Source organism: Ictalurus punctatus, chromosome 1, assembly GCF_001660625.3.
Source record: "Ictalurus punctatus breed USDA103 chromosome 1, Coco_2.0, whole genome shotgun sequence".
NCBI lineage: Eukaryota > Metazoa > Chordata > Actinopteri > Siluriformes > Ictaluridae > Ictalurus > Ictalurus punctatus.
Window position 1 is genome coordinate 21,311,418 of NC_030416.2, and position 18,413 is coordinate 21,329,830.

An 18,413-nucleotide genomic window follows, 5' to 3' on the forward strand; every position below is an offset into this window, starting at 1 on the left:
ACACGTAGCAATGGCACAGACACACAATTTTGGTGTGTAGCTTGCAAATTTGTGAATATTTGACAGTTCCATAGGATAAATAATTATTTTGACAACAAAATTGTCAATCAAACCCAGCAAACAATCAGCAATTTCATGAAATAGCTATGTGATCCTACCTCAATTACAAAGTGGTAAATCTTTCATCTATACGTTAGTGTGCTCAAGAGCGTCTGAATGCTGTGTCGTAACCGCTCTCACCTCAGGATGAGTTTTTTTCCCCACGGATGGCCACAAAATATTCACGTCATCTCCAGATGAATCCATTCCATTTTCAATGTGTAAGAGTAGCCACCTCTCTGAAAATCCAGGTTTTGCTTGTTACCTTGCAGTGACAAACACTTAGCTCTCATCAAGCTCATCAGCAGGCAAAAGTTCAGAGATCCCTAGATACTGGAGTCTGACCCCTGTGCTTACTATAGCAAAAGTTCTTTTTTTATTGAATTATGTTTCTAAAAATTGTGGAATGCATTCATTTTGAGACTGTCCAACTCAAAAATTCCCGGAGACAGGCAGGCAATGCGATATAAAATTTGAGATTAGGAAAAATTGGGGGGGGGGGGGGGGGGGCAAAACCTAGATTTTAAAATCCTACGCCCATGTCTTGACATATATACAGGCTTTTAGGCCTAATACCTGGAAAAGAACCAGACTGTATTTAGCTTAAAGAATATGACAGTGGATTAGATTTTGCTTCCAATGGTCCGATTAGCTCTAAAAAGTGTCCCATTAGTCACGTCAAGTGGCTTTATTGTAATTTTAACAATATTCAACTGATACAGTACCCAGTGAAATGAAACAGTGTTCCTTCAGGACCGTGGTGCTACACAAAACTACTATACAGTAGGCTATACAGAAGTAAATAAGACTTCAAATATATACACAGGACTACTGCACATAAGGTGCACCAGACAATAGGCACAGTAAAGGACAGTGCAGCACTGACCAGTTTTGCACCCCTGATTTTTATTTCTGGAGGCTAGAAGACGGAAATATCGAAATATTTAGTCTACATTACAGAGGGTGGCGGTAACGGGCTCGTTTTGTCACGTGACCGCTCAAGCCGCAGAAGAAGAAAAAGGGTCGGCAAAATGGCGCCTTCCGTTCAGTGAGAGGGACAAATACACGTTTAGACTGTTGTTGACTACATAATAGATATCTACGAAGGCAATGTTATTAAAACACAGCCTGAAATCGACAGCGACGGCTGTACGAGCCTGGAGTGTCCCATTAGCGGCGCGGCTACACGGTCACTGTAGCTCCAGGGAACAGCGCTATGTTAACGTGCCCTGGCTGGCGACTCCATCAGTTAAAAGTATGTCCGTCTTCATCAATGTCAGAGGAAATCGTGCATCATGTGTTTATGATTTCGATTTAGCGAAGTTGTGTAATTCAGTAGCGAATCGTTATGTGTTTATTTTTCAAACAACGCTGTTTTCGCCGTCACAAATTATTGGGTTTAGTTTATCCACTGTGGGTTGATGTGTCAGTGCTGCCTTTATGTATACAGTACCATTATTTACCACTACAGGGTGCTCGGGTCAAGAGGGATTTTATTTTCGCTCCTGTATATAGAACTCTTTTTAACGATTTTTTTTCTTCAGACCTGTAGTACAACACACTACAATACAGGAGCAGGATACACAGAACTAGCATCAACATTTTACTGAGGTCTAGGTTGTTTGTTTGTTTGTTTGTTTGTTTGTTTGTTTGTTTAAATTTAGCCAATGTTTTTATTTGAGTTGATGAAGTCTTTCAGCCATCTTGAAATTAAAGTGCACCTATTATGGGTTTTCAAATATTATCTTTCGTATAGTGTGTTATATAGCTGTTTGTGGATGTAAATCAAAAATCAAAGCTAATGAAGTAGCCTGCTGGAGTTTTACTACAGTACTAAAAGGAAAATAAATGTAGATCAGGATTTACAAGACATAAGATGTAATTTTCCCTTATTATTAACATGGAAATTTATTTATTTTTTCAGTGGAACTGTTTAAAACTATTTTATGGCAATGTTATTAATATGGAAAGATTGTTTGATAGTAGATTGTGCCTTTAAAATGATTTTTTTTTTTCCTCATCAAACAAAGTAAACCCTTACTTTTATTTATTGCTGAATCGTTTTTAGAAACGAGTGTGAGTTTCATCAAGTGCAGTAGAGAAATGCGAGATGCAAGTTTTTGTATGCTGTGCAGTTGCTACACTATGGTGAGAATTTTAGATGTGCGAGTGTGGCAATATTGAGAAGTACAGAATATTTCAACATGCAGGCCCCTGTATTTCTCCCATAGGCCTTGAGTTTGACATGTGTCACAATGATGGAGCCTACTGAGCTCCAGGGAACATTTTTAAAACTTTAGAAATGGTTTTATACCCTTGCCCAAATTTATGTCTCAACATAACAGAGTTCTTTGGACTTCGTGGCTTGGTTTTTGGTTTGATATTCACTTATATCAATTGAATATAATTTTCCATAGTTGGACTTCAGTCAAGTTCTAGTTTATGGGTCATTATAGGTTATTGTGCTTAGATTAATAACTCATAAAGTAGATTAATGGCCCAAAAAGTTAATTTAATCCATTTCAGATTAAATAAAGTGTCCAATAAAGTGTCCAAAGATCCAATAAAGTGTCAAAAAGTAAAGGGGTCTGAATACCCACTGAATTTATGTAAGTACTTAATAATTAGATGCCCAGTGTCATTGATGCAAAGCATCGCTCTTCCAGCACTTTTCCACTAGGCACTGTATCATGTCACATTAACAAACTGATTCTCCCATGTTTTGTATGGGTTTTCTTTTCACTTGTTTCCATGTGCTGTTTTTATTTTTGTTATCCTTCTTGTCCAGGTTAAATTCATGTTGAACAAATGAAGCTTGAAGTAGTGTAGACTATTGCTGTTGATGGCATTTACTAGTATAATGATTGAGAAAATGTTTCTTTTTGTACTTTTAGTGGTGGCTTTAGAAGGAATTATCATGAATGTAATGTATTGAGATTATTATTAAGTACATTAATGGTTATTATTATATATTTTACATTTCTTCCCATGATTCATGTAGAATTTGCCTTCTTCAAGTTAGGCCAAATCACAGTAGGCTTCCCATTCAAAGTGTTTGCTCAGAACTAAGGGTATAACAAAATGATGTAGGACAATGGTAGCTCAGTGTTTAAGACGGTCTACTGATCAGAACGTAATGAGTTCAAATCCCAGCAATGCCAGGTTGCCGCTGTTGGGCAGGCCCTTAATCCTCAACTGCTCAGTTGTATAAATGTAATACCGTAAATATAAATGTAGTGCACCATTTGCCTGATGAAATGCAGTTTGTGATTGGGTCACAAGAAAAGAGTTTCTTTCAAGAGTTTGAATGCTTCATTCCATACAATGAGCAAATATTGTTAAAAAAAAAAAAAAAAGTTAGAACATTCACAAAGTTTAAATTTTAACTAATGCTAGAGGGCATACAGGGCTTCAGGCAGAAATATTAAGCTGACAGTTAGTAAAGCTTTTGCTATACATTAAATATAAAATAAATTAAATATTTTTGTTCAGTATTTCACTGGCAGGGGGAATGTTTAATGATACTTCATTACATTACATGTACATATATTATCCAAATTTAGATACAAAGCACATGGCCAAAAGGATGTGGACACCTGACCATCACAGCCATATGTACTTTTTGAACATCCCGTTCCAGATTTAGTTCCCCTTTGCTGTTAATATAACCTGCACTCTTCTGGGAAGGATTTACACTAGATTTTGTGTGGCTGTGGGGATTTGTGCTCATTCAGCTACAAGAGCATTAGTGAGGTTGGGCACTGTTGTTGGGTGAGGAGGCCTGGGGTGCGGTTGGTGTTACAGTTCATCCCAAAGGTGTTTGATGGGGTTGAGGTCAGGGCTCTGTGAAGGTCACTGAAGTTCTTCCACTCCAAACTTAGTAAACCATGTCTTCATGAACCTCGCTTTGTGCACAGGGACATTGTCATGCTGGAACAGGTTTGGGTGAGGGGAACTTCCACATAAGTGCGTGATTGTAAGATTGTGATAAACATTTGTCCGTATAGTTTTTGTTGCTGTTGTTGGCGTTTTTTTTGTGTGTGGTATATGGAAATGTACATGGGCACTCAACCAGGGTGTGGATATTACACTGTTTTGTGTCCATGTCCATAACCCAGCTTATGTAGGTCTGGGCTGAATATTATGGTGGTTGACATAAAGATTTATATGTGGGAGAAGCAATGACGTTGCTCTAATTTTAGCAGCAATGTTGTAATGAAAGTGAAACAGTAAGAGTAAAGAGAGGTGTTAAATACTTTTGCTACATAGATACTTTGTATCTATACTATGAGAAGCTATCCTGTGTGAGTGAGTTACAAGCCACATCAGTGGTGGACTCTGGATCTAAAAAGTAGTCTATGCAAGTAATATCAGTAAGAAAAAGCAGAAAGATAATGAAAATTAAAATAATAAGTTTAAGTGATATGTAGAAGACAATATTTCTGCCTATAACTACCTATGTTATTTCAAATATCTGGGACATTATTTACAATAATAATGTACAGTTCCTCAAAATATAACATGTAGTACATAGTTCCAGGAGAAAAAGGCTATCTGTATGCTCAACTATTTGTATGTGACTTTTAAACAGGCATGTGGTGACATGAGAACACTCATAAGTGGGTGTGTGGAAAGGATGTGGGCTACCAAGTCACTTCCACCAGACCCCCCCCTTTCTGAGCTGTTTTCCTTTAGTGTCATTTCTGCGACTTTCATGTCAGCTCTGGTTTTAATCACGTATTTTCTCATTACTTTTTAGCTTAGGTGGCTCAGTGTTGGCCTAGTTTGCTTGGCATTTCGGCAAAATTGCTCATTGAAATATCACTCTTGACTAGAACACAGTCATAATTTGACAAACACAGGCATCATCACAGTTTTTTCTCTCACTTCTGAAGTCTGGTACATTATATTTAAGCTGTTTGCATTTATTTCAGATAATGAAGCCCTCACAAGCCAGCCAGTGAGACAGTATGCCCGAGCTGTACAAAAAAAGCCAGGTAAGGCTGTGTAAAGGTGGTGGAAAAATTTACCAGGGCTGATATGTATAAAACTTCTTAGTGTAAAATTTCATTTTAAATGGTACAAATTCTTGGTAACCAGGAAATTTATGCAAATATTTAAGCCTAAGAATGGGAAGATTGTTTAGCCTTCCTTAAGAGGACTTTTAAATGGGTGAGTATTTAGGAGTGCTTCAGGGATATCACAAATGGTTAAGAGTAGTGAAAGTTAAGAACAGTAAGAGAAAAAACATGCACACTCAGTCTTCCTTGTTCTGAAAAATGCAATTGATCGATGATGAAGTTCTCATTAAGATGCACTAATTGTATCACATTGTTATCCTTCTTTTTCTTACAGATTTAATTAGCATTCAAACACAGCACAATTCAGGCAAATGATGAGGCACAAATGATTTTGGATGCATCGTCTCTGGCTGCTTTTTTAATTTGTTCTCAAGAGAAAAAGGGCTCAATGTAATAGCCTGTGGATTATGAATATAAACTAGACATGTACATTTCCTGAAGAAATGTGAGTGGTGCTTGCCATGGTAAAACTCGGCACTGGGCAGTCACTACCATGATGCAAGTGACTGCAAGAGAACCAAACCAGCTAGACAGCGTTCCAGTACTTATAGAGCTAGGCAGCATCCCAACACTCTTGGAGCTAGGCAGCGTACCAACACTTTCGGAGCTTGACAATAGGCAGCGTCCCGATACTTTTAGGCTTCAGGCCATGTGCACTCAGGTGTGTGTGAGTTTTGACAGTTGGAGCCAAGCTCTGAACATTCCCTCAATGTAAGTGAATGTGAGTTGTGGGGAAATTTCATCGTCCGCAATGGGAATACGGAGATTAGTTTGGAAAAATAGAGCCTGACCAGTGTGATCGACCTGAAGGACTGTGCTGAGTTTCTTGGAAGTAGCTTGAAAGCTCTTCAAGTTCAAAGTTTTTAATGCAAGTCAATGGGAATTTTTGGGCAATTTGATCTTCCGCGCCGGGAATTCCGGAATACTGATCACTTAGAAAATTCATAGCACACCTGTCCTCAATAAGTCGGTCAGTTTGACACCTCATACATGGGTCTATGACAAATGATGTGGGACCAATATTGATGTAAACTTCTTGTATGGGTTTTTATAGAGTCTCCAATTATACCTGGAAATAATCATCTATCTGGCTTCTTGTTTTTGTTTTTTTAAGGCAGAAATCTGCATCTGGCATTTTGATAGCACATAGCATATTTTCATAATCTCCCGGCAAACCATTCTCTTATCTGAAATCTACTCTGTTTGTTTGTTTGTTTTCCCCCCACCACCTCAGCTGCAGGGATTATGTTTGGGTCCAGTGGAGATTGCATTTGAACACAGAATGATGATTGTCCTCACACAAGTAAATATGGAGAAGATGTAACTGTGTACATTTCCTATGCACTTATATTGGCTTGTAATACAGAAATGAGGTGTGGTGGATCGATTTATGGAAATGAGATTGTCATACTTCATGCCTAAGATTGATTTACTCCTAGGATTAACTCCTACTCTTCAATATGAGTTGCTCTAAGAACTAGCTTTTAACTCCAAAGTCTACTTAGATAGAAAAAAGTCTGAGATGATTTTTGACAGTAATATTCAAAAGCTTTATAGATACCAGCCCTGATTTGTATTATATTACTATTGTTGCATGTGATTGTAAATGTTTTTGAATGTGAAGATTAGTGCTGGTGTTGAATTGAATTATTTCCATCTCAAAACAGAATTTCAGAGTCAGCTACAAGACCTGCCACCATCAATGCTGAAACTGGAATATGCTTCTGTTCCACTGGCTCACACGTATGTTTCCTGTTCAGTTGTCTGGCTTAGCGTTAGTGTTAATATGTGCATCCTATTATGGGCCATAATTTTCATTTGTTCCATGGAGCAAGTCCTGTGAATGATAATAATGTTTAAAAAAAACAAACCCTGCAGATGTGTTGCCAAGTGTTTTGTTTAATGTATAAATCTTCTGAAGGATATTTGAGATTTTTTTTTTCATTGTCACAAACGCAATTATATGCAGTATATAACTTGCAGTGAAATGAAAATCTGGTCTACTCCTCTTTAGACTGTGCATTAAATATTAAATAATTTTTTTTTTTAAACAGAAATGACTGACATAATATGGAATAAGATATGAAATATATGTACAGGGATGTGCAAAATAAGCGGCGAATATGCAAAAAATTTAATGTACAAAATATGCAGTATGTGTAGCAACGATACAAAATGCAAAGTGCAGAGTGTCAATGGAGTGCAGAGTAACAAGAGATTCTTTATGGAGTCCTAAGGGATCTGTATAGTGGACTGATGGTGTCTGATGGCGTGAGGGAAGAAGCCCCTCCTAAGCCTCTCAGTTTTAGCCATTAAACTACCGAAGCGTTTGCCTGATTGCAGCAGGTGGACATACAGTATTGCAACATACAGTTATCAGGGCGGGTAGCAGCTCTTGTACTGCAATGCCTGGTGTACAACACCAATTCCAAAAAAGTTGGTAAAATGTAAATAAAAACAGAGTGCAATAATTTGTAAATCTCATAAACCCATATATTATTCACAATAGAACATTGACTAACATTTAAACATATCAAATGTTTAAACTGAGGAAATGTACCATTTTAAGGGGAAAAAATAAGGTAATTTGGAATTTGATGGCCGCAACATGTTGCAAATAAGTTGGGACGGGGACAACAAAAGGCTGGAAAAGTAAGTGATACTACAAAGAAACAGGTGGAGGTTAATTGGCAACAGGCCAGTAACATGATTAGATGTTGTGGAGAGAGGGGAGAGCAGACCCGGAGATGCGCTCAGCTAAGCGCACCACTCTCTGCAGGGCTTTGCGGTATTGGATTGAATAGTTTCCCTACCACTCATTGAGTAAATCAAAGATTTCAAAGATAACACAGATGCTAGATAATACCATTTCTGTCAGGAAGATGGAACTGGTGGTTTCATGCAGATGCTTTTGAACAGTAAAAAGTGCCCATCATGAGGGGACAGATGGGAACACTGAAACATTTATAGAAATTATGCATAAAAATCTTAGCGCTAATATAAAAATCTTACTTTTAAAAATAAAAATGTAAAACCTTTCAACAGTTGCTTTACTTTAAAAAAAAAAATAAAATTCAAATAATTATAAAAAAGTGAGATTCTTTGTGCCATGACCTCAAGACAGCTTGGACAATTTAATAACGTGAACTGGACAAATACATTTCTTTTTTTTTTTCTTCTTTCTTTCTTTTTCTTTTTTTTTAAACAGCCAGATATGAATAAAGCTAGCAGACATAAATAAAGAAACATTACACAGAATGGATAAACATTTAAATTATGGTATTATTGCCATAGGTTATTTAAAATAAAGGCAAACCTGGAATCATCATTGATTAAAAATTTAAACTTGATCTCAGTCTTTAGGAACTATTTCTGCCTCTGACAATGTCCTTAGGGGTATAAATAGGAAGAACAAAATAGCTTTTAATACAAAAGACAGTTGTTGACCTGCACAATCAGTCTATGGATAAAAAAAAAATACCTGAGTAGTCAAACTTAATCTAAACTCAAACTTTTCAACAGTTTTTTATTATTATTATTATTATTATTATTATTATTATCATTACCATTATTATTCCCCGCCTTGTGCCCGATGCTCCCTGGGATAGGCTCCAGGTTTCCCCGTAACCCTGAAGGAAGGATAAGCGGTATAAAAGATGGATGGATTATTATTATTATTATTATTATTATTATTATTATTATTATTATTATTATTATTGATAATACCAACAATAAAAAGAAGAAGAAGCCCAGAGATTCTTTGTGATGGAATACCAGGACAGCTTGAGCATTTTACGATTGCGCAAATGTTGCTACATCACAAGTGACAAGTTGCTTCACAAAACAGTTACTGTGTTGTAACAGCCAGATATGAATAAATCATTTTAATATATCAGAATAAATGTTTTAAATGTGATACATTTTTGTCTTTTACCAGACTTTAACTGACAAAATCGGGGGGGGTTGCTACACTGAAAAGTTTTTACTTCCTTTAATTGTCCAAGTTCCAAATATTTCCCTTCAGTGTTTTACACAAATTTTGTTACATCATGTGTTTTCAGGGTTGATGATGTGGTGAGGAAGCTTCTCTCACTGGAGCTTGCAAATCATGTATGATACACTGTTTCCAATATCCAATTGTTTTATTTTTATTTTAATGTACACTTTATTTGGAATACTGTTAAAGTTTCAGTGGTACCATGTTTACATTTCTTTAAAGCATTATATTACATACATGATTTAAACATTAAACTAACAATATCTACATCCAGAGTGAAAGACTGCGCCTGAAAGAGGAACAGCTAATTGCAAAGGTCCAGAGGCATGAAAATGATCGAAACACAACAGAGGTCAAGGGTAGGTTCCTTTTTTTGGTCCCAATAAGATAAGCAGAGCATTTGCTACTTCACTTTCAGGTTGTCTCAGACGGATGTTTTAATGTAATTTCCTGGCTTGATGTCATTGTAATGGACTTTCCTTGCTTGCATTATAGTGGCCATTTTGACAGCACGAATACGCAACTTTCAGGAGCATTTGCAGAAGCATCCTAAGGTAAGAAACAGAGAACAAGTGCAATCTATCTTCTCTGCTTCATTAAAGTTATGAGAGCACTTCACACACTACTTTGATTGCCACCTCAGCGAGCAGCAGGATATCCTGTGCACACACTGAACAAAGAATACGTTTCACATCGATCTTTCAAAAGAATGAGCAGAAATGTTGTATAAAATAAACTTTACACAGAAATAGTAGTAGTATTTGGCAAAAATAACACACTATATATAGATAAATATATACAGTTTAAATACATGCACACTAATTATCTGCCTTGAAAAATGCATTGGTTTAAAATAGCTTTTTTTTTTTTCTTCTCCAGGAGCTATTACTGACTTAATTGCAATCCATGTGATATAAAAAAAAAGGGGGTCATAAGGGAAAGAATACAAAAGTATGAAACTTTAAGGAATTTAAGACAGGAGGACATTGTCATATCAGGGTCGTTCTAAAATTTCTGCCATTTACTGTATACATGAATTGAGATTATTGTAGTTTTATATAGATATTTTAAAACAAAAGGTAAACAATGTTGTAGCTGCATCATATCCATATCTTATTTCTCTGTTGTTCTATTTTGTATCAGGACAAAGCTAACAAAAGGTGGATGCTGATGAGCATTGACCGCAGGAAGAAATTGCTCAAATACTTGAGAAGGTCACGATACGATGCCTTTGAGAAGGTCTGTGCAGAGCTAGGGATCACATACGTCTTCCCTCCAGAGTACTACAGACGGGCAACCCGTCGCTGGCTTGCAAAGAAGGCCCTCTGCATCAAGGTAACACAGTGATCTATGAGACTAATCTCTAATTTCACTCATTCTTAGAAGTGGCAAAAACACACCATTTGATCATTTTTGCACAAGTCTCTGCACTCATATTAATCTATGCCTTTTTCTGTGTGCATCTTAGGTCTTCAAAGAGGTCCAGAAGCAAAAGGCAGAGAAGAGAAATAAAGCTCTTGCTCAGAAGGCAGCTAGGAACACAAGCTCTAATCCTACAGAAACCCTGGGGACTCCAGTATAATAAAATCCACCATAACAAATATTATTACACAGTAATATCATGTGACATAACCAAAATTAATCAAACTGGCAGAGAAATGGATACTGAAGCTTCTGACATCTGTTGTTTTCTGTTGAAAATATTTTTGATGCTTTGCCGAATCTGATGTGTTCTTTATTTGTGTTGCTTTATGATAAACATTAATAAACATGGGAAACGTTCATATTGTCCATTTATCACTATTATGAATTAAATAGTTTTGTGCTGTTTCAACTTTCTTCTATGTACTGGATTACATCAGAACTGTTTTTCTTTATCTAATGTACATCAGATTATCAGACTGACTAATGAAAGGGTGAAGCAAAGATAAAAGCAGCTGCAACTTGATGCATTTGTGGTTGTGGTTAGATTCTACAGCTTGGCTGTGCTCAGTTTTTGTTGTTGTTTTTTTATTTTATTTTTATTATTTTGCTTATAAGAAGTGATTGGCAGTCCAATGTGTGAGATGTGTTCATTAACTTGGGTCAGAGTATGAGTTTATTGTTTAATCATGAATTCGGTCACATTTCCTCCTGCTCTGAGTGATCACGGTGTTCTCTTCTGATCAAGCCACTATGAGGTTTGTAGTGAGCTTCGGAAACTTGCAGGCGTGGTGGTGTCACAACTTCCTTTGTGCTCAAAGATTTAGATCGAGAGGCTCGAGAGTAGCAGGCGAGGTAAGTGCCTTCATTTCACATTTGATGTTACTTTTTTCTAAATGTTAAACTTTCTTTTTTTTTTTATTTATGCCACTCTCCTGTGTTTAGTTTGCTTTTGCCTTGTTTTTTAATGTACAGTTAACAGATTATATGTGAGAGGCAGATTTCAGATTAATTAGAATTTATCAGAGATTCACTGACTATTGCTTCTATATAACCAAAATCAGTCCACTATATTTTTAAAAATCACACACTTTAAAACAAGCTAATAATATACACACTAACAATAAGGGAGGTGTTTGTTTTATAGTTTTGTCTTTTTCTATCACTCAGTATGCAAGTTAAATTTTAACTTACTTTAATCCACTAACATCTTGTCACTTTTGAGCTCATAAACTAAGCATTTAAGGTACGAGTGAATTCTGCTGAACTTCAAAGTATTGGTCCTTTATATTTTATAAATTTAGAGTGTAATTTAGAATTCTTCAAGGGAAAATTGCACAGATATTTAGTAATGTACTGCATAATTTTCCATCAAACTTTAGGAATTGTACAGCATTTGCTTTTCAGTCTTGAGGTAATTTTGGTGTAAATTTCTGGAATTTGAGATTTCACTTTAAACAGCATTATATGATATCACCTTAGTTCTGCTTTATATAGGCTTTCTGAGTATTTCATCCAACACTGATACTCCATGCAGCTGATGCTTCTGTTGTTTATTTTTTTTACTCTACAAATGGAAACATTTTACACCCTTGTAGAGCACACCAGTTCATTGACATGTCAAACCCAGTCATTACTCATCAGCCGGGTGCAGCCACCTATGGCACCAACGTACAGACAGGAGACTGGAGCACTGGCCTCTGCTCCTGCTGTAGTGACCTCCTCGTCTGTGAGTACTCACACTGCTGATAACCCAAACTTCATAACTAAATTAATGGTCTATGAGTGTAGACAAACAGGGTTAAAAATACAACCTTTCGTTCACTATTAAAGAACTGAGCTACCACTTCCCATTTCCATTCATAATGGTCAATTCACAGCAATGTTGAATATATTACTTCTAATTTTGATTGAGATATTCTCCCCCTCTCCATACTGACTTACTTTTCAGGTGCCGTTGGTTGCATCTGTCCAATTGCACTGAGCTGCTACACAGCAAATAAGTATGGTGAAAACGCATGCCTTGCATGTGTTCCTGGAGGCATGGCCGCTATGAGGACACACATGAGACTGACCTACGGCATTCAAGTGAGTGTTCCTAGAACATGAAATTTCCTGCCCAGAGACTATTAGACTTCATTTATAAATTAACAATAAACTAAATTAAATTGACTTAATCTTTCATTTCTTTTATAGGGTACAATATGCAATGACGCCCTAATGACCTGCTGCTGTGGAATATTTGAGACATGTCGAATGGCCAGAGAAATTCGTATTAGAAATGGAGAGGCCTAATTAAGTAACTGTGCTTTGTAGGAGAGAACCCCATCACTGCAGGCTAGAGATGTGTATTGTCCTTTCTTTTTTCCCTTTCTTTTTTTCATTATAATTTTTGTAACAGAACAATCAAATGAATTTGATTTGACTTGATTTATTGTACCAAATATGAATTCAAAAACACCTTCAAAATGTAATGATCTATGTTAAATGTGTAGCAATCTGGGAAAACCCCAGAAAACAGCCAAAATGAGCAACTTTTTTTTTTCTTTCACATCTCTACTTTAAGAAAATATAATATATTTTACCAAAACAAGTGGAAATGTTCTAATCTGTACAGATAACACTGGACAAAGTTTTAAAATGTTTAAATGACCTAATAAAAAAGACATAATAATAAACAGAACTGACTGAGACATTATTTCCCCAGCAGTGTTGGCATGAACAGAGATCAGTCGCATTATTTGTTCATGTTTAAATGCTGTGAATGACTTTTACCTAAGCTCATGAGACTGAGATTGATGTGGATGATCCTAATAATCAAAGTGATAAATTCTTTAGTATTTGACTGTAATGTTGTATGTAATATAAATATGTAGATGTAGGTGGGGCTTATTTCAGTGGAATTGGAATGAAATATTTAAATGCAATTTTCTCAGTTTTTAACATTTGAGCTTAACCTCTGAGATACATGCTTTTTAACTATATGTAGTAGAAAATGTCAACACAATTGACCATGTGAAGGGTTTGTTCAGGTTACACAAATGATCTAAACCATGAAAAACCACAAAGAGTATATATATATATATATATATATATATATATATATATATATATATATATATATATATATATATATATATATATATATATACTGCATAGATCCCTCTTGTGCCACTAAAACAACTCTGACCTGTTGAGGCCTGGGCTCCGCAAGATCTCTGAAGGCTTGCTGTGGTATCTGGCACCAAGATGTTAGCAGCAGATCCTTTAAGTCCTGTAAGTTGCAAGGGGGACCTCAGTGGATCAGACTTGTTTGTCCAGCACATCCCACAGATCTCGATTGGATTGAGATCTGGGGAATTTGGAGGCTAAGTTGACACCTTGAACTCTTTGTCATGTTCCTCAAAACATTCCTGAACATTTTTTGCAGTGTGACAGGGCACATTATACTGCTGAAAGAGGCCACTCCCATTAGGAAATACTGTTGCCTTGAAGTGATGTACTTAGTCTGCAACAATGTTTAGGTAGGTGGTACATGTCAGAGTAACATCCACATGAATGCCAGGACACAAGAACGCACCCAGCTGTCTACATGATGTGTAAGAAAACATGATTCATCAGACCAGGCCACCTTCATCCATTGCTCCATGTTACAGTTCTGATGCTCTCACGCCCATTGTAGGAGCTTTCGGCAGTGTACAGGGGTCAGCATGGGCACTGTGACCAGTCAGCAGCTACGCAGCCCCATACACAGTAAGCTGTGATGCACTGTGTGTTCTGACACCCTTCTATCATAGCCAACTTTTTCAGCAACCTGTGATACAGTAGCTCTTTTGTGAGATCGGACTAAACAGGTTAGCCTTCGCTCCCCACATGTATCAATGAGCCACTTTTGGTAGGTACTCAGGTAATTTTGAAATTGTATATAGTGAAGTATACTCTGAGGCTAAAAAAAAAACAAAAGCTCAAGCATTCTTTAGTTTGTTCCTCTGTAGAAATCCTTAGATTCTATGTAAACGCTTACAGAGGTTATCCTATTAGAGAGGCTTCGAAGTAGAATCTCCCTCTATATATAGCTATTGGTACTGACTTCCCTAAATAGTTTCTTGAGTAGTGGTCATCAGCCCATAACCATCCTGGATGAAGGTATGTTAATTTTAAGCTGTAATTATGTATGAAGTAAACTCTTCCTCAAGGGTTGTTTAGATGGCTAAGGGTTCTAAGTTTCATAAAGAGATTCTATTTTGAATCCTCTCTAATAGGGAAACCATTAGTAAGGTTCTACATAGAATCTTTAAGGATTTCTTCAAACCAAAGTATGCAGGAACTTTGTTGTTTTGTTGGGCTGCTGTGGCTCAGGTGGTAGAGCGGGTTGTCCACTAATCGCAAGGTTGGCGGTTGGATCCCCGGCCCACACACCTCCACATGCCGAAGTGTCCTTGGGCAAATCAGTGAACACAAAGTTGCTATCGATGGCAGGCTAGTGCTTTGCATGGTAGCTCTACTAGCATTGGTGTGTGTGTGTGAGTCTGAGTGTGAGTGGGTGATTGAGAAACAGTGTAAATTGCATTGTAGAACTGCTAAAGGGTTAAAAGGTGCTATATAAGTGCATACCATTTACCATTTAACCTCAGAGTGTACTTCAGTTTATTTCCATTTGAAATTACCTAATAAATGAACATGTAATTCATAATTGATTCAATAATTATCATAAAAAGTTACACAAAAAAAAACATATTATTAAAATTATATAATGAATTAGTATTACTTTTGAAGCAGGATATGATGCTTCGTTATTGCTTAGTTATTGCTTAGTTTCATCATGGTTTGACCATGAATCACAGTATGCCAGGAAACATTACCATGATATGACTAACATCATTCAAGATTTCAGATTGTTATTGAACCAGATTGCTCTAAAAAAATTAATAAATAAATAAAATAAAATAAAAATAAACTGTACTTTATTCCTTGATGTACCAAATCCAGTGAAATTGGGTACACTTTGGAAATGTCCTCACCAAAAGATGATTTTTAAAAAATATATTTTAACACCACACAGTTATGTTTGGGGTACGTGGGTTTGGTACAGCTCAACAGTAAACTAAACAGTAATTTGCAGGGCAAGACAACATGTGCAAGATACTAGAGAAACTACAAGTGTTCTTAAAATGAGTGATACAGCAATGGCATCCGGGATTATAAATGGATTTTTTTTTATATACATTAATCCTGAGTCATATTTAGCAGAGGAATATGTAAATATTGCAATAGTAAAGACACAAACAAGTAGATGCAGTAGTGATTGAAGTAGGTGTATTGACTACATAGTAACACTATCAGAGTTAGGAACGGAGATTTAACAGAGTGATAAAGTATAGTCTGTGCAAACATTACAGGAGTTCAGATTGAGAGAACCAGAGGATCTGCAGCAGCCACTAAAGAGCAGTTATGAGTAGAGTTGAGTTGAGTTGGCAGAAGGAAAGAAATAACTATTTTCATCAGTCATCAGGAATCTGTATAGTCTGCCAGAGGGAAGGGGCTTAAATATGATATGTGTTGAGTGGAAGGGATCAAATGACTTTTTTCAAGCTCTCTTCTGGATGCATTTGATGTACAGGGATTTGATGTTTGCGCCTCCGCCCCCACCCCACAAAACTCTGCCAATGTTGCAAGTGCTACTCACCACTGTCTGACAACCTGTTCTGTCACCTGCCAAATTATTAGCACCTTTCATAAAAATGAGAAGGGCTACATTTTGTGGTAAGTTCTCAGGAAGGGGTTATTTTATGTAACATTTTCAAGTTAACAGTTGCTTTTGAAACATACGTGTCATCAAAATACCTACTTCCTAACAACCTGAGATATACGAAGAAAAGAATTTCACTGTGCTGTAATGTATATGTGACAAATAAAGGCTTCTTCTTCAAAATTGGGCTGTTTTGACACTGTGCTCTTTAGATCCTTCTTTATGGCTAATGGTATTTTTAACTACTTATACTTTTCATTTCTTTCCCCATGTCAATACATTTTGCACTACCCGTTATATCGGACACTTCCATACTAGAACTGTGTACTGGTCGGCACTACACTGTCACTTACTGTGCCTATTTTTCCTGTTTAGTAGTTACTGTATTGTCTTGTGTTGTTTGCACACATTTGCAGGTGCACTTTATGGAGAAATTTGTAGGTCTTATTTAGTTGTGGTTATTTAGTTGTCATCTCATGTGGTTACTGTGTTGTTTTATGTAGCACCATGGTCCTGGAGGAACATTGTTTCGTTTCACTGTGTACTGTACCAGCTGTATATGGTTGAAATGTCAAAAAAGCCACATGATTTGACTTGACTTGAATTGAGTAAAGCACTTGGTTCTTCCTCACATATGTTTACATTCAAGTTTTGAATATGATAAATGCAAAGGGGTGTTTTAGTCTCTCAAAATACACTGAAACATTGATTGATAAAACATCGATGAATGATTATATTAATCCTCAAAAACATATGCTAATGTAATAATTACATCCCTTATGTTATTTTCCTCTGTGTGGGCCTCCAGAACTGTTTCTGCTGACGCTTGTCCTGGTTACAACAATTTGACCGAATTACCAGCAACTGTGAATCAGAATGTCATATGTATGTCATCACAGTTGACATCATACAGCATCATGGTGGTTTTCTTTTTGACTTTTGCTGAACATTAGATTAGTTTACAGTTGCAGTCGGAAGTTTACATACGCTCATCATGAACATGAATGTCATGGCAATATTGGGTTTTCAATAATTTTGTTGAACTGTTCTTTTTCTGGGGCAGAATGATTGTAAAACATACATCTTTAATATATATATTTTTTTTTAACAAGAATTTGGTTCACGAGTTTTAATTTATTTGGGGTTTTCTGTAGTCAACACAAGGTCAAAATTATAAATACAGGGTCAAAAATATACATACAGCACACTTAATATTTAGTTGAATATCCCTTAGCAAGTTTCACCTCAAGCAGACGCTTTTGGTAGCCATCAACCTGCTTCTGGCAGAACTCTGGTTGGATATTTGACCACTCATCTTGGCAGAATTAGTAAAGTTCAATGACATTTGTTGGTTTCCTGGCCGACTAGACTTTTAAGCACAGTCCACAAATTTCCGATTGGGTTGAGATCAGGACTTTGGGAAGGCCATTCCAAAAGCTTAATGTTAGCCTGCTTTATCCATTCCACAACCAGCTTTGATGTGTGTTTGGGGACACTGTCTTGCTAGGACACCCAATTGTGTCCAAGTTTCAACCGTCTGGATGATAGTTTAAGATTATGCTGAATAATTTCTGCTGACGCTTGTCCTGGTTACAACAAGATGACCGAATTACCTGAAACTGTGAATCAGAATGTCATAAGTATGTCATCACAGTTGACACCATACAGCATCATGATGGTTTTCTCCTTCTTCATTATTCCACCCACTTTGTGCAATGCACCAGCTCTGCTGGCAGCAAAACAGCCCCAGAGCATAATGCCTTTGGTCGTTGGGGCCAAATAAATGGTCCGAACTTATATAGTGCTTTTATCCAAAGTGCTTTACGCTGTGTCTCATTCACACTCACACCAATGGTAGCAGAGCTGCCATGCAAGGTGCTAAATTGCCATCGGGAGCAACACAAGGACACTTCGGCATGTGGAGTCACATGGGCCAGGAATCGAACCACCAACCCTATGGTTAGTGGACAACCCGCTCTACCACTTGAGCCACAGCCACCCCACAAATAACTCAATATCTTGTACTTATGTACAATTGTTTGCACTGATGATCTTGGAATCTGCA

At 36.8% G+C, this 18,413-nt stretch overlaps 2 protein-coding genes across 2 annotated transcripts; both read left to right on the forward strand.

The window, feature by feature from the left end:
* The first annotated feature begins 1,096 nt into the window (after positions 1-1,096).
* On the forward strand, positions 1,097-10,959 carry mrps15 (mitochondrial ribosomal protein S15). Its single transcript, XM_017475504.3, has 8 exons — positions 1,097-1,354; positions 5,034-5,096; positions 6,848-6,923; positions 9,242-9,290; positions 9,452-9,536; positions 9,673-9,731; positions 10,321-10,512; positions 10,646-10,959. Exons 1-8 carry the CDS (start codon positions 1,210-1,212, stop codon positions 10,757-10,759), a joined length of 783 nt encoding a protein of 260 aa, XP_017330993.1. The 5' UTR covers positions 1,097-1,209; the 3' UTR covers positions 10,760-10,959.
* Positions 10,960-11,427: 468 nt separating this feature from the next.
* On the forward strand, positions 11,428-13,277 carry pl8l1 (plac8-like protein 1; the record flags this gene model as incomplete). The annotated part of the gene is given in 4 exon segments (NM_001201216.1): positions 11,428-11,454; positions 12,198-12,328; positions 12,551-12,687; positions 12,796-13,277. Coding segments are annotated over 3 exon segments (348 nt in total). The 3' UTR covers positions 12,895-13,277.
* Between the last annotated feature and the right edge of the window lie 5,136 nt (positions 13,278-18,413).